The sequence below is a fragment of the Petaurus breviceps genome, unplaced genomic scaffold, assembly GCF_028583685.1.
Source record: "Petaurus breviceps papuanus isolate PSGF00001 unplaced genomic scaffold, PetGlider_PUasm1.0 91067, whole genome shotgun sequence".
Taxonomy (NCBI): Eukaryota; Metazoa; Chordata; class Mammalia; order Diprotodontia; family Petauridae; genus Petaurus; species Petaurus breviceps.
This window is the reverse complement of record NW_027187407.1, coordinates 728,207-747,803: the sequence shown is the minus strand read 5'-3', so window position 1 is coordinate 747,803 and position 19,597 is coordinate 728,207. Positions and strand designations below refer to the sequence as shown.

Here is a 19,597-nt window from a genome sequence, read left to right as displayed (position 1 = left end):
TGCGCAAGGTAAGTGACTGCTAGTAAGTGTTAAGTGTCTGAGGTCGGATTTGAACTCGGGCCCTCCTGACTCCAGGGCCAGTGCTCTATTCACTGTGCCACCTAGCTGCCCCCTAATGTACATAACATTAAGCTAGGAATTTTAGGAAATACCAAGTTGTAAAATAATAGTCCATCTCCTTAAGGAGCTAATAATGTGTTTAGACAAATAATGTACATGCATGAATAAGTTTACTAGGAAAACAAGGTGAGAGCCCAATGAATCATAAAGACCAGTGGTGTCAAACTCAAATACAAACATATTTCTGCGAGCTACATATTAACTTGGAAAACCAAAAGTTAACATTGTTTATGTTATATGTTATGTTTTCACTTATTACATTTTAATCTGTTTTGGGCTACACACTGGAATTTTGCTGGCTGCCAGTTTGATGCCTCTGGTACAGACAGTAAGTACTGGAGGATGACAGGCCATCATTGCCAAACAGACCTTGTTAATTTAGGAAAATAGCAACAGCAGCATAACTAAGAAGAGTTAGACCTGGGTTTGAGCCCTAGTTATGTCTTAAACTAGCTATCTGACTTTGAAAAAATCCTTCAACCTCCCCAAGCCATAATGTTCCTTATCTGTAGAATGACAAATTTGGATTGGATCCTCTCCCAAACCCTTTCCAGTTGCAAAATGATACAATTCTATGACAAGTAATGAAGTAATTCATATGCTAAAGACAAACTTCAGGGACACAAAATGAAAAAGAATTAAATACTTGCAGTTAATTAAGAAAAGTAAATATTTCTGTGCATAAATAAAATTATAAGATGCAACATCCCCAGTTTTAGGTGGTAAGTAGGATTTTTAAGCTTAGAGTTAAGAATAGCATTCCTCCCTCTCTTCATTGAGGATATATATATATATATTTTTTTATATTTTTAAGCAATCGGGGTTAAGTAACTTGCTCAGGGTTACACAGCCAGTTATTTCTGGGTGTGGTGCTGAGTGTCTGAGCCCGGGATTCGATCTCCAGGTCTTCTCAACACTGGAGCCGGTGCTCTTACTTGCTGTGCTACCTGGCCGCCCCAAGGATATATATTATTTTGCAGTCATTCTTCTTTTGGAATTTCTATTTAACCCCTTACTTATCCCAGGGAGGTCCCTTTATTTTGTGAGGGTTGTAAGCAAATTTCCCATTACTACTGGCCCTTGTGGCAAGGAATCCTAAGTTAGATATTTTTGCCCATACAGATGATTTTGGATGAATGCCTTTGTAGTTTAACCTTGAAACTCTAGTATAGATTTGACATTCTGAGTCTAATTAAGCTTAAGCTTCCACTTCCCCTCAAAGATCATTGAGATTCTTTCTCTGCCTGTAAATGGCAGACTAACCTTTGAGTTAGTGCAGGGAAAACAGGGTTATTTCCTGTTTTTAAAATTTTACAGTGAAAGAGGTATAGAAGAAAACTAAATATAAATGCTAGAGAATATTTGGGCATTAGTTTGAGAGTTTTCCCTCACCTCTTTGAGAATGTGAGTCAGAACATGTCTCATCTGCCCTTTTTCTGCATTTCAGGTAGACTTAGAAGAGAACATTGCCTCTTTGCAGAAGAGAGTAGCAGAACTCGAAGAGGAAAAATGCACTTTGCTTCTCTCTACCGTGGAACTTGAAGAGCTGAAAATTGAGAATGGTATGTATGATGTTTTTGCATACTAACTAAAAATCTTTTCTGTGGTTTCTTGTCCAGAAGAGTATGGATGTTGTTATAGCTGTTGACTATTTGTAGAATGAAGGCTATATCCTGTAATAGGTGACTTACAAGAGACCTAAAAGTTTCTCAGTTTTAAGATGAGAAAACTGAGACTCTGAATGATTAAGTAACCTATCTGCAGTGATAAGAGTAGTTAGAAGCAGAGCTAGGACTAGAATTCAGTTCTCCTAAGTTCTAGTTCTAATGTTATTCCAAGGTACCTGTTTCAGTGTGAATCAGGACTCCATGTTCACCGTGACAATCAAGGACTTTTATCTAAGGAGGTTAAGTTTCTCTTCTCTGAGGATATAAGATTTTACCTAAGGTTGGCAGTGTGATGTAGTTGAAAAAGATAATAGTTTGTCTAAGTAGACAAGCCAAGTCAACAAGCATTTCTTAAGTGTTTATGCTGTACTAGGCACTGTAATAAGGAACTAGGGATACAGAAAAAGGGGGGGAAAGGGTAAAACTTGTCTCTTCCCTTTAGGAGTTCACAGTCTAACAACATGCAAACTTAATCTCAGAAGGAAGGTACGTGAGTACCTTAGGAAGGACCAAGAAAGACTGCTTGTAGAAAAAGGAATTTTAACTGGGACTTTAAGGAGACCAGGGAAGTCAAGAGGCAAAGACAAGGAAAGATGGGGCTGGGGGGTTGAGGGGGGTTTGCAAGGAACAACCAGTGAAAATGGAATCAGGAGATGGAGTGTCTCATTTTAGGAATAGTGAGGCCAGTGTTACTAGATTGCAGAGTACATAGAAGAGAGTAAGGTATAAGAAGACTGGAAAGGTAGGAAGGACCAGATTATGAAGGACTTTAAAACCCAGATGGAGTATTTTATAGTTGATCTTGGAGACAACTGGGAGCCACTGAAGTTTATTGAATAGGGAGTGACATACTAAGAAATGTGCTTTAGGACCATCACTTTCACCAGCTGAGTGGTAGATGAATTGGGGTGGGGAGTGACTTGAGGCAGAGAGGCCAACTAGAAGGAAACCAATTATATTGAAATATCCTTATCTGGGGAGGAGCCAAGATAGTGGGGTAGAAGCAGGACCTTTCTGCTGCTCCTGTTTCCACCTTCCCCAATCCATGTAAAAAGGGGACTCTGAAAAAACTTTGGAGCTGCAGAACCCACAAAGTGACCCAGAGAAGCTAACCTTCTGCTGAGGACAGCCCAGCAGGCCGGCAGGAATCAGCCAGCACAGTGATCTGGGAGCCGAGGCTTTAGCCCCAGGGTGGGCCTGACCAGCTGAGGCCGGAGGGACTCCAGATCAGCAGCAGCTGTGGTGCTTTCCAGATTCTATCAACTCACAGATGGGAAGGACAAAGTGAGAGGTCAGTGCAGTCTGTACTTTGGGACCAGTAAGTGGGAGTGCATGGCTTTTGCCCCCAGGGCAAGAAGCCTGCTGAGGCGCCAGCACAGCCAGCCAGCGCCGCATGGCAGCTTCAGCTCCTGGCCTGCAGAGTGTAGGAGGACCAAGCACCAGTCTGAGGGGTAATCGCTCTTGTTTTAACCTGCTTGGATCTGGATTGCAGTCTAGGGGAGGTCCTGGGGTGTATGTCTAGCTTGCCAGAGCGTGTGGAGACCTCAGAGAGGGTACCCATCTAATACCTCCAGCAACTGAGAAAACCCCAGCGTTTGGGACGCAAGCTCCCCTGTCTGGTGGCAGAGTCCTACTGTGGCAAAAAGCCCAGGGGTCAAGTGACTGAGGGGCGACATGACCAGGCAAAGGAAACAAAGCAGACAGAAGATTCCAACATTACACTCCTATTTTGGGGACAAGAAGGAACAAAGCAGGGAACAGGAGGAAGACAGTGAAGTCAGAACTCCTGCACCAAAAGCTTCAAAGGAAAATATGAGCTGGTTACAGCCATAGAGGACCTTAAGAAGCAGATAAGAGAAGTGGAGGAAAAATTGGGAAGAGAAATGAGAACAATGCAAGAAAATTATGAAATGAGAGTCAACAGCCTGACTGAGGAAAATAACACTTTAAAAAACAGAGTGACTCAAATGGCAAAAGAGGCTCAAAAAAGGCAGTGAGAAGAATGCCTTAAAAAGTCGAATTTGCCAGATGGAAAAAGAATCTCAAAAGCTCAATGAGGAGAATCATTGCTTCAGAATTAGACTGGAGCAAATGGAAGCTTAATGACTTCATGAGAAATCAAGATGCTGTTAAACTGATCCAAACAGAAGAAAGAATAGAAGGCAATGTGAAATATCTCATGGGAAAAACCACTGACCTGGAAAATAGATCCAGGAGAGATAATTTAAAGATTATTGGACTACCTGAAAGCCATGATCAAAGTAAGAACCTAGAAATCATCCTCCAGGAAGTTCTCAAAGAAAACTGCCCTGATGTTTTAGAATCAGAGGGCAAAACAGAGGTTGAAAGAATCCATCCATCACCTGCTGAAAAAGATCCCAAAAAGAAAACTCCTAGGAATATTATAGCCAGGCTCTGGAATTCCCAGATTAAGGAGAGAATATTACAAGCAACCAGGAAGAAACAATTTGAATATTGTGGAAACACAATCAGGATAACCCAGCATCTGGCAGCTTCTACACTGAGGGATCGAAGGGCTTGGAATATGATATTCTGGAGGTCAAAGGAGCTGGGATTAAAACCAAGAGTCACCTACCCAGCAAAACTGAGTATCATGTTCCAGGGGAAAATATGGTCATTCAGTGGAATAGAGGACTTTCAAGCATTCTTGATGAAAAAACCAGAGTTGAATAGAAAATTTGACGTTCAGATGCAAGAAGCAATAGAAGCATGAGAAAGTAAACAGGAAGAAGAAATCATAAGGAACTTATCAAAGTGGAACTATTTACATTCCTCCATGGAAAAACAATAATTGTAACTTATGAAACTTTTCTCAGTAGTTGAATGGAATAGAAATGTGTGTGTGTATGTATGTCTATATATGAGGATATATGGGCATATGTGAATGTGTGTATATATGTTTATAGGTATACATAGATAGAGGGCACAGCACCAGTTTAACAGGAAGGGATGATACTTAAAAGGTGAAATTAAGAGTTGAAAGAGGAATATAATGAGAGGAGATTGGGAGAGACAGAATGGGATAAACTATCTCATGCAGAAGAGGCAAGAGGAAATGGTTACAATGGAAGGGAAGAATAGGAAGGCAAAAGGGACTTGGTCAACCTTATTCCCATTGAATTTGGCTTGAGGAGGGAATGAAATACACACTAAATAGGGTATCTAACCCTACAGGAGAGTAGGGGGTGGAAAGGGGATGAGAGGGGGGATGATGGAAGGTAGGGCAGGCTAGGGGGGAGGGAAGTTGGAAGCACCCACTTTTGAAAAGGGACACGATCAAAGTAGAGAATAGAGCAAGTTGGAGTTGGGATAGGAGGGAGGGAAATATAGTCAGTCTTTTACAATATATCTACAATGTTAATTGTTTTGCATTAGCTACATATGTACATCCTATACTGAACTGCTTATCTTCCCAGTAAGGGTGGGTGACAAGGGAGTAAGGGAATGAATCTGGAATTAAAGTTTTAAAATCAAATATTCAAGTGTGTGTGTGTGTGTATGCTATTATCAAGACTATTTTACATGTAATTGGGAAATAAGATATACAGGCACTGGGGCATAGAGATCCACTGGAAAAGTCGAAAGGGGTATGGGAGAAAATATGGGAGAGAGCAGATTGGAGGAGGGTATATCCTGTGGGACTGCTATTTGGGGGGGAGGGTGGACAGGGGAAAAACGGGGATGAAATTTGTAACTCAAAATATGGTGGAAGTGAATGATGTAAATCAGAAGTTAATAAAGCATTTAAAAAAAAAAAAAGAAATACCCTTATCAAAGTATTTACAAACGAGGTCACAGGTCCCAATTTAAGATTTAAGATAATATAAAGCTGTCATCCTACTAACTCATGGAATCTGAGCTTCTCAAAGAAGCTTCAGAGAGTAAGAAGACATTGATAACATCTGTAGGTTTGGGAAACATTTTGTTTTTCACAAAAAGAACATCATTGTTGTACTTTTGGTCCAAACCCATGTTGCACTTGGGCTGTTTATTTCCTACTTCTTTGTTCCCCACCTGTTACTATTATGGTGGTGACTGGATTCCAGAGTATATTTTGAAGGAAGTTCATTACCCAGACTAACATTTCTTTTAAAGAAAAAATTAGTCTTTTTTTCCCCTTTGTTTTCCAAACTATCTTAGGTCCTTCACATTCCAATCTCTTGAAAGTATTTTTTCTTTGAGTTTTAGCTCAGTTCTTTTGAGATTTTGTACCTCCCCCCATCATCTTTAACATTTAAAAAATTTTCAGTGTAATACCAAATAAATAAGCATTTCCATTTATACAAAGTAGAATAGAAAAGAGTATTGTACATAAAAGTGGAAATCTCTTTATTATGAAGTGCTTGTTTTTTTTTTCTACACATAATAAATTCAACCTATAATTTTCAGAGTTGTCCTATTTTCCTGTGTATCTTCCTGGCCTTCCTTTTGTTCTCTTATGTGCACTTCAAGAAATGTTTTAATGATCTTTCTTTTCTACTTTTCTTTTTTTTTTTACTTTTTTGCAACCCTATCACTATCCCCTCTTTTCCTCCTGATTCCTCCCAAAAATTGAAAAAGAAAGAAAAAAAAACATTGTAATAAATATGCACAATCAAGCAAAACAGATTTCCATGTTGTCTGTGTCAGAAAATGTATGCTACATTCTTAATTTTAAGTCTGTCACAAGGTTTCCCAACTTGCATCATTATTAAAACTCTAGTCTCACTTTCCTGGAATGACTAAGATTGTTCCGTGAAAGTATAGATGACTGGGATTTTATATTTTTCTTGGAAGCTAAAACTATGTTCTGTCATCATTTCAGAAAGACTACACTCTCAGCTTACTCTCCTAGAGGCTCAGCGTGGATATGAGATGATTGGTGGAGAAGTGACAGAACAGGTAAATGACTAAACTCTCAAAATTTAGAAAAAAAAAAGAATGTAAAGGGAAAGATCATATAGGTTTATAGCTGGAAGAGACCCTAGAGGTTATCTTGGTCCAACCTCCCCTTCACCCCATTTTACAGATAAAGAACCTGAGGCTCAGTGAGGATAAGTCACTTGCCCAGGGTCACATGGGTAGTAAGAGTAAGAACTAGGGTCTGAACCAAGTTCTGTGATTCTCAGGCAAGCAGTCTTTATATCGTACCATTGCATTATCTTTCCAAGTTGACTTTAAATCTGAATGTTTATAGGAGACATAGATAGTATGATTTATACTTTATTTACATTTGTATCTAGATATCTTGAATCTTTCCTTTATTCTGAAATAGCTCATCCTGTCATTAGTTTTTTTCACTCTTTTCTAAGGACAGTTCTATATCTCTATGCCTATTAGAAAGGCAAGCTGTATCTGTAATCACAGTATCATAGTTTTAGATCTGGAAGGGACTTGAGAGGTCATCTAGCCCAACTCTCTCATTTTGCCGATAAGGAAACTTACCGTGTTTCCCTGATAATAAGACACTGTCTTATTAATTTTTTTGGACAGAAAAACACCAGAGGGCTTATTTTCAGGGGAGGGCTTATTTTAATGAACATTGACAGCAATTTTAATAAAGAGGTAAATGTGAACAAAAAAATGTACCTTTATTCAATAAGCAAATCACTGGGGAAGAACAGGATGACGCGCTCACTGCTGCAGCTCTGATTGTATGCAGCTCGGAGCGTGGCGTGTGTTTCACGGGGTGGGGGGGGAACGGTGCATACAGAGGGTACCATAATGTAGCGTGTAGCGCAGGGGATCACCTTCACTACAGTAACAATCTCATTAGGGCTTATTTTCGGGGGAGGACTTATTTTAGAGGAATCTTACACAGTAAGGGGAGGGCTTATTTTCAGGATAAGTCTTATTATTGGGGAAACACGGTAGTAGACATAGAGAGGTTAAGACACTTAGCCCAAATCACACAGCTCATAAATGGCAGAGTCAGGCCTTGAACTTGGGTTCTGTGTGTTCAGATCCATAGAGCTTTCCACTATGCCATGTTGCCTTAATCATTTTTTTTGATCCCACATTTCTAGTATTTGAGTTGTGCTTAGACTCTGAGGGCTGGCTAGAAAGATTTAGTATTAAAAGAGGATGTTTTGGCATTATGGTTATTTTTCTTGAAAACTCTTATATAAAAGCATGGTGCCTTAATGTCTTCTCTCTTGTAGAGAGGGAATTTGGGTGTTGGTGTTGTTTTATCTAAATCTAGAATGTCAGTTGGATTTAGAACACCCTCTACATTCACAACTCTTTGAGCTAATACCTCCAACCTATCTTTTTTCAAGGATAATTTTAGAGTGATAATCACTCTAATCTCTGTGTTGATAAGGAAGCAAATAATTCAGTCTTTCTGTTGCCTTATAATGCTGACATTTTCACTCCTTTTTCTTTTTTCTCTTTGGCTACAGATCACCATTGATGAAATCACCAAAAGCAGTACCAACAAATGTACTGAGGAAAGTAGACAGGAAGACAACTTGGAGATCATTGTTTCACAGAAACATAAGTTGTCAGTTTTATTATTGGAAATGAAAGAAGCCCAAGAGGAAATTGCATTACTTAAAGGGCAGCTCCAGATCACAAAGCCCAATAGTAACTTGATTTCAGAGACATCTGAACAAGGGGAAATCAAGCAAGCAGAAGGTGAAGGAATGATACACGAAGGCACAGGACAGAGCTTTCCTTTAATGCGAAGTGAAGCATGCAGCCCTATTGTTTTTGATGTGAAAGGTCCAGAAAGCTCTACATCTCAGAATCACAGCAGCACACCACCACAGATACCTGTAGTTCACATTGCAAACACTGAAGTGGAAATGGAGTCAACAGAAGAGACTGGAAAAGACTCTCTTTCTTTAGCTCAAAATCTCATTTTGTTTCAGCAAGATGAATTGAAAAGACTAGAAGGACAAATATTGGAACTTGAGTCAAGTCTTCAGAAAGCAGAGGAATCATATGAGAAAAATTTAGGGGAGAAAGCTGAGGAAATTAGTAAGCTAACCCAGCTAGTAGAGGACTTTAAGAAAAATGAGGAAAAGAATAAGAGTACACTCAGTGCTCTGTGTGATGAGAGAGAGCAACTTTTGGTTCAGGTAAAAGAGCTTTGCATCATTGCAGAGCTAAAGGCACAAATAAAGCAACTTGAAGAAAACCTTGTAGAGGCAGAAAAACAAAGAATATCTGACTACAAAGATAAAAGCATCCAGGAAAGCCTGCTAACTGAAGAAATCCAGAGTCTCAGCACAGAATCAAAATCAAAGGATTTGAAAATTGAAACTTTGCAGAAGAAATTGGATGAAGTACATCTCCAGCTTTCTGACCAGAGCACACTACTCAGAAATCTGAAAAGTGAGCTGCAAAAGAAAGAAGGTGAAATGTTTGATTTGGAGGAACATATAAAGAATACTTCAAACAAGATGGAAGAACTTTCCCAGACCCTCTCCCAGAAGGAACTTGAGACAGCAAGAATAAATGAACTTTTGTTAGAGAAAACCAGAGTCATAGAGGCCCTTCAACAAGCCGTTGAAGAGAAGGATCAACAGGTGACTGAGATCAGTGTATGTATGTCTGAGAAAATGGTCCAGCTCAATGAAGAGAAGTTTTCTCTTGGGGCTGAAGTCAAAGCACTCAGTGAAAAGCTTAGTTTACTGTCCATTCCTGAAGACAAAAAGAAGGAGGAGGAAACAGAAGAGAAAGAGGAAGAATGTTCAGGTTTACAACATGATCAGGACAATAAAGTAGTTTCAGCTTTACTAATAAAGAATGAAGAACTTGAGAGTGAATTGAATCTTCTGACGAAAGAAAGTGACCACATGAAGAGAAAGCTGTATGCCGTCTTTGTTAGCCGGAAGGAACTAATGAAGAAAGTCACTCAGCTGGAGGAAGAATTGGCAGAAGTGAAAAATGAGTCTAAAGAAAAGACCCTCTTCTGTGAGGGAGATGGTATGGCAGCAACTCAGGAAGGTAAAGATGGGGAAAAAAATACAGAAGGATCTGTTATTTCTGAAAGTCGGGAAACTGAAATATCTTTAAATCAGAAGATAACTGAGAGAGAGCTAGAGCTACAGAATGTAAAGAGAGATTTGGAAGAGAAGGTAGCAACTGAAGAACAGCTACAGGCATTGCTCAATGAGATGACACAGAGCTTGCAGGATAAATTAAATCTCATAGATAGGCTTGAAGCTGAAATAACTGAAAACCAGACAGTCATCCAAAAATTAACCACTTCTAACAAGGACTCTGGAGATGGAGACTCAGCAACACCCATAAAAGAGACAGTAGTAATTACAGCTGGTGCAGAAAGTGGAGAACACTGGAAACTAGAACTAGAAGATAGAATTTTGAATCTTGAACAAGAGAAAGAGCAACTTCAAAAGAAATTAAAAGAAGTGCTAGCTTCCCGCAAAGTGACTATAAAAAAAGCACAGGAGAAAGAGAGACACCACAGGGAGCAGCTAAAACAGCAGAAAGATGATTATAATCTCTTACAGGAACGTTTTGATGAACAGAGCAAGGAGAATGAGAGCATACGAGACCAGCTACGGGAACTCGAAATACGAGTAAGAGAGTCTGTAGACAGTGGCTTAATTCTGGATAATACACAGGAATTAGACATACCTTCTCAGAGTTTGATTGAACCTGCTTCCAAAGCCAAAGAGCAGTGGCCTCCACAAATGACTTCAGAATCTGGCTGGCACCAAGATTGGGTAGAGCATTCAGGAGGCAGAAATGACCTGCAGGAAGAGGACAGTTCAGTAGAACTGCTTAGAGCTCAGCTGAAAGAGCTACAGATCCAGAAAGAAGAGCTAGAATTCACAGTCAGTTCTACCATAAATGACCTTTCTCAAAAATTAGAAGAGGCAGTTAAGTTACAAGAACAGATAGCAAAGCTGCTTTTAGAGGCAGATGGTCTTAAAGAAGCTGCTCATGAGGCTGAAGCTCAGGTAACCAGTATGAAACAAGAATTGGAAAACAGTCAAGTGGAAATCACAAAATTAGAACATTTTAGGGAATTACAACCTGAAGTAGAAGAATTGAAAAGACTCATGAACAAAAAAGATGAGGAAGTCAATGTCCTTCATGTACAAGTAAGAGAAAAAGATGAGATCCTTGTTAAAGTGCAGACAGAGATTATAGAAAAAGAGGACTTGATTAGGGCTTTGCATGCACAATTGGAAATGCAAGCCGAAGAACATGAAGAAAAAATTAAACAGTTGCAGATTAAGTTTTCAGAAGTTCAGCGGAAACCAGAAGAGGTGGAAGAAGCAGTTAAATCTAAGCAGCAAATTCAGAGGAAACTCCAAGCTGCACTTATCTCCAGAAAAGAGATCTTGAAAGAAAACAAATGTCTTAAAGAAGAGTTGTCCTTGGCCAAAAATAATACTGAAACTCTCACAAAGACACTTGCAGATAAAGAGAGCCAAATTTCTGCTCACTGTAAAGAAAGGGATGTGTTATTAGATAGAGTGACTGTTCTTCAGGAAGAGAAAGAGAGACTTATTGCAGAAGTGGACAGGTCCTTATTGGAAAGTCAGAATCTCAGTAGCTCTTGTGAAAGTCTGAAGTTAGCTTTAGAAGGTCTTACAGAAGACAAGGAGAAGCTAGTGAAGGAAATTGAATCTTTAAAATGTACCTATGTTGCTGAAAACACTGAGTGGCAGGAAAAGCACAAAGAACTGCAAAAAGAGTATGAAATTCTTCTTCAGTCTTATGAGAATGTCAGTAATGAGGCAGAACGTATTCAACATGTTGTGGAAACTGTGAGACAAGAGAAACAAGAACTGTATGGCAAATTAAAAAACACAGAAGCAAAGAAGAAAGACACAGAAAAGCAACTTCACGAAACAGAGCAGGAAATGGAAGAAATGAAAGAGAAGATGAGGAAATTTGCAAAATCCAAACAGCAGAAAATCCTTGAGCTGGAAGAAGAGAATGACCGCCTTAGAGCGGAGGTCCATCCAGTAGGCACTGAATCCAAAGAACCTGCGGAAATGCTTCTTTCCAGCCCTAGTGTAAAGGAGGAACGAGAGGATACCAAGCTAAAGTATGAATCTCTTTCTAAGGAGTTTGAAACATTAATGACGGAGAAGAACTCTTTAAGTGAAGAAATTCAGAACTTAAAGCAGCAGTTGGAGGAAACAGAATCCAAATTGAGAGAAAGTATAGAAGACTCTAAGAAGCATGAGATCCAAATTGATAGTATAGAAGTGGCACGGCAAGCTGTGTCTGTAGCTGTACCTGAACCTGTGCTAGTTGAGGTTGAAGAGCAAGTCTGTCTGAGGACAAGTGCAAATTCAGAATATTCAGCACCCATCCCAGTGGAAGGCAATACCACGGCAGATGTCAGTGCAAATGACAATATAAGTTCACATGATGAAATTAATACCTACATACAGCAAATTGATCAGCTTGCAGAAAGAATTAAAGAACTAGAGGAGGAGAAGAAGATGAGGGAAGAAGTAGACTGTTCTTTAGAAGACAAGAAAGATGCCTTACTGAACCAATTAGAAGCAAAGGATGGTGAACTGAAAACTCTTCATGAAGAAGTTACCAAGATAAATCTGTTAAATGAGAAAATCCAAGATGAACTTGTCAAAGTTACCAAGTTGAAAGAAACTGTGGAGGTAGAGAAGGATGATCTGGAAGAGAGACTTATGAATCAGTTAGCCGAACTTAATGGAAGCATTGGCAATTATCAGCAAGATGTCACAGATGCCCAAATGAGAAATGAATTATTAGAATCTGAAATTCAGAATCTTCAAAAATGTGTGAGTGAACTGGAAGAAGAAAAGCTGCAGGCAGTTAAAGAGAAGAACAGAATTGAGTCAGAGATCCGGAAGGAATACTTGGAGAAGCTACAGAGTGCTCAGAAAGGAGGACAGGGCAGTAAAACTCACACAAAAGAGCTTCAGGAATTGTTGAAAGAGAAGCAACAAGAGGTAAAGCAGTTGCAGAAGGACTGCATCCGGTATCAAGAGAAGATAAGTGGTCTAGAGAGAACTGTGAAGGCTCTGGAGTTTGTGCAAAATGAGTCACAGAAGGAATTGGAGATGGTCAAAGAAAACCTAACCCAAGTGGAAGAAGATCGTAAGAAAGCCCAGGCAGAGCTGGAATACTGCAAAGTGTTGCTCGATGACACTCAGAGCGAAGCAGCAAGGGTCTTAGCAGACAGTCTTAAGGTGAAAAAGGAACTTCAGTCAAATAAAGAACTTGTTAAAAGCCAAATGAAACAAAAGGATGAAGACCTTGAAAGAAAACTGGAACAAGTAGAAGATAAGCACATGAAGGAGGTCAAGAACATACAAGAAAAGCTGGATGCTTTGCATAGAGAAAAGGTCCACTTGGAAGAGACTTTTGGAGAAGTTCAGGTCACCTTGGACAAAAAAGACCAAGAAGTCAGGCAGCTGCAGGAAAACCTAAACAGCACTTTGGCCCAGCTTGCAGCCTTTACCAAAAGCATGTCTTCTCTCCAGGATGACCGAGATCGAGTGATAGAAGAGGCTAAAAAATGGGAAAGAAAATTCAGTGATGCTATTCAAACAAAGGAAGAAGAAATACGGGCTAAGGAAGAGAATTGTAGTGTTTTAAAAGATCACCTAAGGCAGATGTCCATCCATATGGAGGAGCTGCAAATTAATATATCCAGGTAAATCTATTATAACTTCCAGTAATCTTTACTTTTATGCAAAGGACTTTCTCCTTATTTATATAATTTTTATTTCCTTTAAAACCCTTTAAATGCCACTTTGTGTTCTTGTATTTCCCTCCCTTTAAAAATTTTAAACTAATCTATGAATTTGCAAGATTAAGCATCTGCTGTGTGGCCATAGGCTCTGTGAGAGTTAGTGTTAGCAATGATTTTTTGCCCTCAAGAAGCTTACACTCCAAAGCCTGGGAGAATAAAACCAAAAGACAAACAAGTGCCAAACTTTACCTTAGCCAGAGCAAAATGGGAAGAATGTTACGAACTTAGGAGGGTGTCATGTTTGGAAAAGTTCGCTAGAACAGTTATGTGTGAGATAAATATACTGACATCTTAGGTGTGCTAATTGTATATAGAACATTTAGAAGAACGATCTGATATCCATTTATAGATGAACCATCAGAGATAAATATTAAGCAGTACAAATATTGATAAAAGTACAGATTTGGTCAGGGAAATTTTAAGTGGAACAGCTGTTTATTTTGCGGTTGGGAAAAAAGTACTCCATCTTTTCCACTGACTAAACAGGAAAAACATGCCACTAAATGAAATCCAGAGGAAGATGTTGCCCAAAGCTGACATTTAGCTAGTCCCAAAATTGTCCTTGAATTGTAAAAGTACCACAGAGGGTGCCTTTTATCTTCTTCCTTTTGGCCTATAATTTTTAGATGGAGAAGAAGAATATATAAATGAGCAGGAGCAATGTTGGCATTAAGTTGGTCCTCTGGGGAGCAATCAAGAGACAAGCCCTTGAGTTTTCTTCCAGTGCTCTATAGGGCCTCTGTCCTTAACTGCCTTATCTAAGGTGAGAGAAAAAGCTGCACTGTGAACCTGGCATAATGATACTCTCCCACCCCCATTATGGTGGTGACAAGCCTCTACAGAACAGCTTCCTCTCCAGGTCTCTACTTGTCCTAGCTTTTTGGCAGAGCAACACAAATAGCAACAGTACAGATATGGCATGTGACCTATGTCTTGCTTTAGCAGGATTTCTCTCCAATTAAAATCTATATTTTGTTTGGTTTTATCTTCTAAGTTTTTTTCTTTTTCTAAAAGTTTTTATCTTCTTTTTTAGTTTTATCTTCTAAGTCCTTGGCCCATTTCTTTCCAATATCATGCTAGCTTTCCTTTATTGTTTCTTAAAGGTTCTTGTTTACCTTAAGAATTAACATTCTGTGTTCCCCACTCCCAAAAAAAATCAATACCAGATACTGGTTATAGATTTAACAAGCACTTATCATGTAAAACCATTGGCGGGTATAATAACCTTTATTGTTTTCTGGAAGCATAGGTTTGGTTTGGGGTTAAGAGCTTAATCTGCACACCAAAGAATGATGCTCATAGAATGCATCCCTTCCTTGAGCTTGCTCACTTTTCTCTCCACACACAAACACATGCACACACATGTATATGTATGTATATATTTGGCCACAGGTTGTTTTTCTGAAAAATAAAGACCTGTTTAATAGATGTTGGTAGGTAGCAGAAATAGAAACCTGAGATTTCTCATTACTCTTAGCACCTAATATATCTAGAGAGTGCATTGTAGGCATGAGAGACAGTTAGTATAAAGGTAAGGAATGTGAGGAACAGCAAAAAGACCATTTTAGCTAGATTGTACAGTATATAGAGGGGAGTAAAGTATAAGAAGTCTGGTAAGGCAAGAAGGCATCAGGTTGTGAAGAAATCTTGGGATCTTGAAAATATGGTGCTTTGAGATTAGTCATTTTCTTTTTATTCTCAGACTTGAGCATGACAAACAGACCTGGGAGTCCAAAGCCCAAACAGAGGTCCAGTTTCAACAGAAGATTTCTGAAGACCTGCAGGGAGAAAATAAAGGACTCATGTCTCAGCTAGAAGAATCTAAACAGATGTATTGTAGTTCTCAGAATGAGTTAGCTAAATTGGATGCAGAAGTTAAGTCTCTGAGAGACCAGTTGACGGAAGCAAATAATTCTTTTGCAAAATGTAAGGAAACCAAGGAAAAATTGGAGGGAATTGTAAAGCAACAGGAGACTGACCTCCAGAATTCCAAGCTCAACTGTGAACACTTAGAGGCTGATCTGCAAGCCTCTAGAGACCTGACCAGTAGACTGCATGAAGAAATTAGCACTAAAGATCAAAAGATTATCACTCTCCTTTCTGCTAAAGAGGAGGCCGTCTTGTTAGCTATCTCTGAATTGCAACAACAACATGGCAAAGAAGTTAAAGAGTTGGAAAGCCAACTGGTCCAGAAGGAAGAGGAGAATGCTGCCTTAGAAGATGAGAAAAAGAAAGCTGTAGACAAAACCAGTCAGCTCATGGAAACAATGAAAACTATCAAAAAAGACAGCAAACAGCAGAAGGCTCAGTTGGATTCCTTCACTAAATCTATGTCTTCTCTCCAGGATGACCGAGATCGCATTCTAGGAGACTACAGACAGCTAGAAGAGCGGCATCTCTCAGTGATCTTGGAGAAAGACCAGCTCATTCAAGAGGCTGCTGCTGAGAACAATAAGCTAAAGGAAGAAATCCGATGCCTTCGGGGCCAGATGGATGATCTCAATTCTGAAAATGCCAAGTTAACTGTAGAACAGCACCAGAGGATAACAAAGGACTATCAGCAGAGGCAGCTTCTTGAAATTCGGCTTCAGCGGAGCCAAGAACTAGAAAATGAAAAGATCAAATTAGAAAGAAAGCTAAAAGTGTCTGAAGCATCAAGGGAAGATCTAAAAAGGTCTTCTGATGCTCTAGAGGAGGAAAAACAAATCTTGACTGAGGAAATTGAGAGCCTGCAAACTTCAGTCTCACAGCTAAAATGCCAGGTGACAACTTTGCAGGAAGGGGCATCTTTAGAAGATTTTCAAGCACAGTTGAAAGGTGGGGAAGAAGAGGTGCAGAGGTTAGGCATTACTCTCTCCCTCTCTCAGAAGAAAGTCACAGAACTAGAGGAAGAATTAGTACGGGTACAAAAGGAGGCAGCTAAGAAGGTGGGAGAAATTGAAGAAAAGCTAAAGAAAGAATTGAAGCATCTGCGTCATGATGCAGGGATAATGCGCAATGAAACCGAAACAGCTGAAGAGAGGGTAGCTGAGCTGGCAGGTGATTTGGTGGAGATGGAACAAAGACTACTGAAGGTCACTGAAGAAAATAAAGACCTCAAAGCTCAGATTCAGGCTTTTGGGAAGTCTATGAGTTCCTTGCAAGATAGTCGAGATAATGCTAATGAAAAGTTACAAGAACTAAAAAAGAAGCACACTGCCTGCCTTGAGGAGCAGCAGTGTCATATAGGTGCTTTAAAGAAAGAGATGACTCAACTGAGAGAGGAGCAGATGCTGTTGAGTAGAGAGAGAGATGATCTTGTTTCTAAAGTTGCTTCTCTAGAGAGCCATGCTGAAGATGATAGCTCACTATCTCATCTTGAAAAGCTTAACCAACAGCTCAGATCTAAAGATGAGGAATTATTTCACTTGTCCTCCCAGTTGGAGGGTTCCTCCAGCCAAATACAGTCCTTTTCTAAAGCCATGGCCAGTTTACAGGCTGAAAGAGACCATCTCTTGAGTGAAATGAACAAAATGCGAAAGTCAGAAGAAAAGAAGCAGTGGTCATCATCCCAAAACTTTACCAGTTCATCTGAAATACAGAGCTTAAAGAAAGCAATGTCTTCACTGCAAAATGACAGAGATAGATTGGTGAGTACATGCTTTTTTCTCTTTTGCAGGTTAACTGAGGGTCATTGAAAGAAAATACTATTAATCTTTATGGAACATGGGTAGAGTAGGGCTCTAATTTAAAAAGTAGTCATGGAAAGGCTCACTGCATTAGTATCAATAATAGTTTACTGGAACCTTACAAAAATGTGGTCTTCAAAGTCCATTATGCTTAGACAAACTCTGATAGTGATGTGATGAGATAAAACTACTCCATTTTCTCGGGATGCTCCCTAATTTTTGATAAGGCCAAGTCTAGAATAGGGTATTGGGGAGTGGAGTGGAGCCAATTAGGGGGTCTCTCCAGTAATCTTAAGTGAGAGATGACAAAAATTTGAAATAAAGGTGTTATGAATGGAAAGAAGGTAAAAAATGTGAGAGATGTTAGGGAGATTGAATTTAAAAAGACTTGACAACTGATAGGTTGTTGGGCTTGAGGAAGAAGAGTAGTCAAGGATGAGTAACTGGTATGGTAGTAGGGCCATCAACAGAAATAGGGAATTTTAAGGGAAGGATTGGTTTGGAGGGAAACATAATGAATTAAAGTCCCACTTCACTTTTGTTCAGTGAAAAACCCATAGAATCCAATAGGAAAATAACATTTTAAGCAGTTTATCTGAAGATTTAACAATAAGCTAAAGTAATATAAAAGAAAGGAAGGCAGATACAAAACTGGGAGAGTTCATCAGAACTTCAAAGGACTGTGAATACAGATTTAATATTGTTCATATGTGTATCTGAGGCTGAGGAAGGCACTTAAAAATTCATAGGAGTCTAGAGCTGGAATGTTTTTCAGAAGCCATCTAGTTCATTTTATATCAGCATCTGAATCTTGTTTGAAAATTATTTTCATTTTTACAGAAAAGAAGGAACCACTCTTCATTTATTCATCTCCTAGACACTAAGAAAGACCATGTGTGGTGCAATTCTGTTTTCATTTCAGAAAACAAAAAAACATAATGCAGTTTTCAGTCTATTACAGAATCTAAAAGTTCGAAGACACCTTAGAGATCATCTAAATTCAGTCCTAATAAGAGATTATTTAATCTTTCCTTGAAGACCTCTGGTGAAGTGTAGGAACAGACTACCTTTTCAGATGGTCCACTATACTTTGGATAGCTCTCATTATTAGGAAGTTTTGCTTTATATCAACTGTAAATCTGACTCTCTACAACTTCTACACATTTTTCCCAGTTCTGTCCTATGGGGCCAAGCAGAACATGTTTAATTCTTCTTCTTTAAATACTTGAGTAAAGCTATGTACTTATTAATCTTTTCCTCTTTAGGCTAAACATTCCTATTTTCCTCAACCAATTCTCATATTGTTTGAGTTTAGGGTTCTTCAGCAGCCTTGTCAATTCTCTTATGGATTCACTAGTTAATTCTATCAGACATTTAAAGAGCAGTTCATTCTAAGTTATACAAACCGTAAAAATAGCAGAAGAGGGAATCCTGTCATTTTCCTTCATGACACAAATGAGGTCTTGAAACCTAAGCCAGGAAGAGTCAAAAAAGAGAAAGAAAACTATAGACTCATACACCTAATCATAAAAATTTTAAACTATTAACAAAGAGACTATAGCAACATATCACAAAGATTATACACTGTGACTGAGTTGGATTTATACTAGGAATGCAGGGCTGGTTTAATATCAAGAAAACTCTAAACATAATTGACCATATTGATAATAAGAACAACAAAAATTATGTTACTAGCAAAAAAAACTTTTGTCAAAATACAGCACAATTTATATTAAAAATACAGGAAAGTCCAGAAATAGATGACCTTAATGTGGCAAATAGCATATATCTAAAACCAAGAGCCAGTATTACATAATAGGATAAACTAGAGTGCTTTCCAATAAGATCAATCGTGAAACAAGGACGTCCACTGTCTAGATCTCAAACTCTGCTACAAAACAATAATTATCAAAACAGTTTGGTACTTGTTAAAAAATAGATCAATCAGTGGAACAGATTAGGTACACAGCACACAGAAGCAAATGAACCTAGTAGCCTAGTGTTGAATAAATTCAAAGACCCCAAATACTGGATCACTATTTGATGAAAACTGGTGGGGAAATGGGACAGCAGTATGGCAGAAATTAGATTTTGACTAGCACCTTCCAATTTATACAAGATGAATACCAGAAATATATATAACCTAAACAGAAAAGGTCTCATCACAAACAAATAAAAAAAAAACAACAAAGAAATTACCTTTCAGGTTTGTTGCCAAGGGAAAAGTTCATGACTAAATAAGGGATAGAAAGGCTCACAGAAGATGGATGTTTTTGATCATTTAAAAATTAAAATTTTTTGCACAAACAAATCCAAAACAGGGGAACAGTTTAGCTGGGGAAAAATATCTTTGCAGTAAGTTTTTCTGATCAAAGTCTCATTCCCATGATTTCAGGGTATCCCCAAAG

General features: G+C 38.8%; 1 protein-coding gene across 3 annotated transcripts in view; it reads left to right on the top strand.

The window, feature by feature from the left end:
• GOLGB1 (golgin B1) overlaps window positions 1-19,597 on the top strand; it is an 82,915-nt gene that overhangs the window by 36,472 nt on the left and 26,846 nt on the right. For all 3 annotated transcript variants that reach the window (XM_069079637.1, XM_069079638.1, XM_069079639.1), the window contains exons 11-14: window positions 1,568-1,682; window positions 6,613-6,689; window positions 8,189-13,422; window positions 15,224-17,150. In XM_069079637.1, coding sequence (XP_068935738.1) covers window positions 1,568-1,682; window positions 6,613-6,689; window positions 8,189-13,422; window positions 15,224-17,150 — 7,353 coding nt within the window. The remainder of the gene's footprint in view (window positions 1-1,567; window positions 1,683-6,612; window positions 6,690-8,188; window positions 13,423-15,223; window positions 17,151-19,597) is intronic.